Consider the following 5,932-nt stretch of genomic DNA (forward strand, 5'->3'; position numbering starts at 1 on the left):
TTCCCCCTGAGATCAGGAACACGACAGGGGTGCCCACTCTCACCACTGTTGTTCAACATAGTGCTGGAAGTTCTGGCATCAGCAATCAGACAACAAAAAGAAATAAGAGGCATCAGAATTGGCAAGGAAGAAGTCAAACTTTCCCTTTTTGCAGATGACATGATACTCTACATGGAAAACCCAATCGACTCCACCAGAAGCCTTCTAGACCTGATCAATGAATTCAGTAAAGTCGCAGGGTACAAAATCAATGTACAGAAATCAGTTGCATTCCTATACACCAAAAATGAAGCAGCCGAAAGAGAAATTAAGAAACTGGTCCCATTCACGATTGCACGAAAAACCATCAAATACCTAGGAATAAACCTAACCAGCAGGGTCTTTCAAGGCAACAGCCTCTGAGGAGGCCTTGACAAGTTCTTCAGGCAAAGGAGAGGTAACCTCAGGCAGGGGTAGTAGAGCTGCTTCTAATAGCAAGGAAGCCTCAGAAGAATTTACGGGTTCAGTGTCCCTAGCTTTGCTGAAATGTGTCCACGTATTCCAACTCCAATGTTCAGAATCCCATTTTTTTTCCAATCAGTGCTCTCACTTTAAGAGAAGATACCCTACATGTTTAGGAGTTTAATTTGCAGAGTAATTCATCCACTGGCTGGATGAGGCTCTGGGCTTCTTTTTCAGAAATCTTGGCCCTAAGTCTACATTAGATAAGGTTTTCTTCCAGAGAAGACATAGAAACTTTATTTTTTTTTCCGAGTCACGCATGCAAAAGCAAAGGGCTTTATTACGGCTTTAGGCTCGCCGGGGTCTAAACTCGGGCTCACAGACTTTACCGGCGTGCTGGATCTGTGCTGAGAGCCCCGAACAAAGGGGGGGCAGGGCTTTTATGAGTTTGGGAAGGGGGAGTTACAGGAAGTTGTGACACAGGTACAGTGATCCAATTATTATTATACAGTCCAATTAGAGTGTTAACCAATCAGAGTGGACCCAGGACCCAGGACCCTCACATAGGGTGTAACTAGCCTTAAGCAATAGGCCTGCCCTTAGGAATATTAAGGGTATTACAAGGGTGGTCCCTCTTGCCTTGGGCAATGTGAGCCCTTCTATTGTCTCAAACCTGTGTCCTTACATTCCCCCTCTGTCTTGTAACTGACCCAATCCTGGGTCAGCTGAGTTACCATTGTACCCCTAAAGCCTGGCATAGCCCTCCTTGGTGTAAGGGGAATTTCTTACACCAAGGGCATAGGGAAGGAGGGTTTACCCAATTTCCGCTAGTCTCCATGGTTAATTTGGTAAGGGTCTCTTTTAGGATTTCTAATATCTGGCGCTGTCTGGTTTACAAAAGTAAGAATGACAGCCATTTTGTTTGCCAACAGAACATCCTCAGGATCCTTGGGTGTATAAGGTGCAATACGCCTTTATGATTCTTTCTAACCTTAGCCAAATTGGTGGGCCGTCTAGCGGCCACTTGAGGACCCCCCATTAGAGTCTGGCAATAAAGGAGTAGGCTCCCCTTACCTTTTGCCAGTGTTGAAATCCCATGTCTAGATCAGAGGCAATTCATACCAACAGAACATCCTATCAGGAGCTTTTGCTGTTTCACCAGCTTTCTGGGGCAACATTTGCCAGTCCGATGGCAAAGAGGCAGGACAGTTTATTTTACTGGACCGACGATTCCTCAGGCTTCTGCCGTGCTAGACCAGCCAGCTTCCGGGGTGTGGCTGGAGCAGGGCTGGAGATCCCTGGAGTCAGAGTCTTTTTGAAGATCAGTTCAAGCTGATCGACTGGATCTGGATCACCTCACCAGGTTGAGGGTTTTTTTCTGAGTCGGTCCGCTTAACTCCAGAGAGATCCCTGAAACTTTAATAGGGGCTGACCCCCATCTTTATTTTTATTTTTTTTTCCTGCCGCAGGTTTATTTGTACAAATAGCACAGGAGGACACCAGCCCCACGCATATAGAAGCCCAGGGGTCACACCAGTCCTTCCACCCTCACACTGGCAGACAGAAGCCTCTACACTGGAGCCTTTGTGGGGGCCTGGGCACCTTTGGGAGCCTGAGCTGCAGCAGGAGCTGGAGTTGAAGCAGGAGCTGCAGCTGCAGCCTGGGCCTTGGTTTGAGCCTGAGCCTGGGCCTGGGCCTTTGGCCGGCAGAGCCTGAGACCCTTGGCAATGCAGGCACGAGCACGTTTCCCAAGCTTGGGGTGAGCAATGTAGGCAAGTCGATTTATCTTGCGGCTGCCACCCTTTGGGATCTTGGGCTTGACCTCCTTGGGCTTGACGAGGGCCTTGATAGCCTCGGCACGTGCACTTATGGCCTTGGCATTGTTGGTCTGCATCTTCTTCAGGCCCTTCTTGTTGTGCTTCTTGGCAAAGCGCATGTTCCTCAGGAACTTGGGGCCTACCCCCTTAAGAGACTCGTATCTTTGTGACCGGGGTTTCTTGATGCCATTTCTGTGCCATTTTCGTGATTGGTTGTGTGTGGTGTGGTTCTTGGACTTGGCCATGTCTGCACCAAAGCCCACGGCTCCCGAAGCGCCTCGGACCGGAAGAGAACCCCCATTTTTAAATATCATCCTCACAGACTAACAAGCCTGAGATCTAACAACAAATATTCAAAGACACTCAGAACTAGAATAACATTTACAGTAGTACATTGCTGAAACATAGTTTTTCTCTCTAAAAAAACCCTCCATTATCAGAGATAGCCAAATTGAGACTAATGCAGTGGTGGAACAAGTCCATTCTTAACAACCCTGGCCTAATTATTTACATAAGCACAGCAAGAATAAAGATTGTTCATGAGGACTTTATAAGGCTGGCTTTGCTGGGTCCTTTTATAAGGAATCTCCAGGTTGAACTTTAGTGGCCGCTCTGGGCCAGAAGCCAAGCCAAGCCAGCACTTTCCATCAGGCCTGCAACACCTGTTAAATTGGGCAAACTCCTCTTCCCGAGGCTCCCAACATGTGCTGAAGTTCCTGCACCTGCCAGGAAGTGACCTTCTTTACTCACCTGGGGAGGCTGCTGGAACTCTGTGAGCGAGGTGTCCAGCCAACATTTCCATGAGGCTTTATGGCTCCATGTTCCATAAAGTCAACCTTAGTTCCTTAAAGCTGTCAGGTCATCTCTGAGCCTATGCCTGACTCTCGAACAGGACATTCCAGTCAAAGCCTTGGTAAAATAACCAGTATTTCCAATGGTGTCTTACTGTAAAATGAACAGATTCTTATTGAACTTATGCAAACAATTATAATGGCCAAGAAAGAAAGAATACTCACTGAGTTTTTGAATTTTAGATGGTTTAAGTAGAGAGAAAAGATAAATGCTCTAGACAAATGCTTTATAACATCTTAATCTGGATAAGCAAACATTAAAGGAACAACAATATTTCCAATAACAAGAGTCACAAAACTATAATTTCCCATGTTTCTAATTTTTGTTCAGCTTCAATGCAGCTTCTAGCTCTGGAAGTTTCCACCCATTATGGTATTTATCTTAAAAGATGTTAAATACTGCATTTGTCCCAAAACTCCTCTTTACAACTTCCCTTGAAGAAGAAACACATTTTGTGCCAGAATCTAAAGATCTGACAAGAGTTCATTATGATGCACTTTGACAAAGAAATTTAACATTTTGATTACTAAAGGTGTTAAGTAATGATCTTACCCAAACATTAAAACTTTAGGGGCTGCACATATATTTGAGCAGTTGCAGCATTTACCCATACAATATAACCTATACACCAGTGCTTTTAAGTAACTTGGCATCCTGAATGAAAGGGCCTAATTGGTCAAAAGACTTCTCTACCATTTAAATACTGGAAAATTTGTTAAAACCTTAGGAAGTTACAAAGCATATCCTAAATAGGATTACAAATTGTTACAAATCTGAAATCTATATTTATTTAATCAAAGTGTCAATAAAAGATCTCATTTGCCTTTGGGATCCTTTAGCAAAACCTAACTTTTTTTAACCAGATGCACAGCAAACAGATAATTACACTTCGCCTTTGTCCCGCTGAGGACTCACACTTTGCCTCCCTCCCTTGGAGGACTTAGACAAACAGGTGCACAGCAAACAAATGCACAGAGAAGTATACACAAAAGTCTCCAACAGAAACGAAACCCTGCTGCTGCCACCAGCAGGATTTCTAACAGATAGGCAAGAGGACCCAGTCTTTTCCCATTCTCTGGGGGTCCCTGCAAGCGCTGCGGGACTGGAACCCTCTCTCAAACCTTACACAAATGCGAGTGAATGCCCTACCTACACCTGTGTCTCCAACAGATGCCGCACTTGCCACTCACCCCGAGTGCCCTACCCACACCTGTGTCTCCAACAGATGCCGCACTTGCCACTCGTATCTCCGCGAATGTGAACAGGTAACGATGCTTGCCTGTGGAATTCAGACCTCACCTCGGACCCGAATTCCACCCTTGGTGCCGCGGGACTACTCCAACCCGCTGTTTCTTTCCTCTGTGGGTCCAAGACGTCTCCTGGCACCCACGGCCCTGAGCTTTTCCGCGGCGCATCCACCTGGCTCCTTTGAGGCCCCTTAGAGAAGCACCAAACAGACCAGACAACAAAAAGATTCAGACACAGAAGGACAAGAAAATGAGTACCTAATGGAGTCTTGCTGCTGCCACCAGCGAAACCCCCTGCATGTGAACCGGCTCTCCGGCCTCCCGGTGGGGTCCTAGACCCCACTCGCCCAACCTATAGGTGAACCGGCTCTCCAGCCTCCTGGTGGGATCCTAGATCCCACTCACCTAATTCCAGATGGGTGAACCGGCTCTCCGGCCTCCCAGTGGGGTCCTAGACCCCACTCATCTAATTCAGAGTGGGTCCGAGATGTCTCTTGGCACCCACAGCCCCGAGCTTTAACACGGCGTGTCCACCTGGCTCCTTTGGGACCCCACGGAGGTCGTTTTGGCCACCTCCTGCCTAGGCCCCGAGCACAAGGGCCCGCGCATACAAAAAAACAAACAGACAAACAAGACTTAAACACAGATGGACAAGAAAATGAGTGCACGCACCAGCCGGCGATTAGGCCCAACGTGTCGGGGTCCCAGGAGCTCTGGGGGGGAGGATTCGTGGCCAACGCACCATATGTTGTACCCAAGATTTCTTTATCGTCCCCCAAAACCAGAAACCGCCAGGGAGACCGAGTCACGCATGCAAAAGCAAAGGGCTTTATTATGGGTTTAGACTCGCCGGGGCCTAAACTCGGGCTCACAGACTTTACAGGCGTGGTGGATCCGTGCTGAGAGCAAGACATAGAAACTTTTAGGTCATTTATGCAGAGCTTGAACTGGGAGTTTTAAGTCTTGAGATAATCTTTTTCTTTCTCCACATTCTCAAGCACAGTTATAAGCCACCAGCTAGATTAGTTTCCTATGGCTGCTCAACAAATTACCACAAATTTGGTGGCTTAAATTAACACAGATTTGTTCTCTTATAGTTTTGGATACCAGAAGTCCAAAATCAGTTTCCCTGAGCTGAAACTAAAGTGTCAGTAGGGTCTTGCTCCCTCCAGAGATTTGAGGGAAGAACCTGTTTTCTTGGCTTTTTCAGCTTTTGAGAACTGCCTTATTTTCATGTCTTGACTCATAGGCCCTTCCTTCATCTTAAAAGCGGACAGCATAGCACCTTCAAATCCCTCTCTCTCTGCTTGAGGTAGTTATGTCACCTTTTTTCTTCTGGAGTAGAATCTCTCACTACCTCCTTATTATAAGGACATTTAATTACATTTATTGTCCACAGGGATAATTCGGGATAGTCTCCGCATCGCAAGACCCTTAATTTAATCATCAGAAAAATCCCCCATGCTGCATATGGCAACCATAACAGGTTCCTAGAGAATAGGAAATAGGGGTCTTTGGGAACCATTATATCAGCCTATCACAAAGCCAATTCATTATACTCTTCAGTTTCAATAA

General features: G+C 46.4%; 1 protein-coding gene across 1 annotated transcript; it reads right to left on the reverse strand.

Annotated features, from left to right (window-relative positions):
* Nucleotides 1-1,891: 1,891 nt before the first annotated feature.
* Nucleotides 1,892-2,546, reverse strand: LOC115281032 (60S ribosomal protein L29). The gene has a single exon (XM_029926277.1). It carries the CDS (start codon nucleotides 2,501-2,503, stop codon nucleotides 2,012-2,014), a length of 492 nt encoding a protein of 163 aa, XP_029782137.1. The 5' UTR covers nucleotides 2,504-2,546; the 3' UTR covers nucleotides 1,892-2,011.
* Between the last annotated feature and the right edge of the window lie 3,386 nt (nucleotides 2,547-5,932).

The sequence above is a fragment of the Suricata suricatta genome, chromosome 16 (genome assembly GCF_006229205.1).
Source record: "Suricata suricatta isolate VVHF042 chromosome 16, meerkat_22Aug2017_6uvM2_HiC, whole genome shotgun sequence".
Classification (NCBI taxonomy): Eukaryota; Metazoa; Chordata; class Mammalia; order Carnivora; family Herpestidae; genus Suricata; species Suricata suricatta.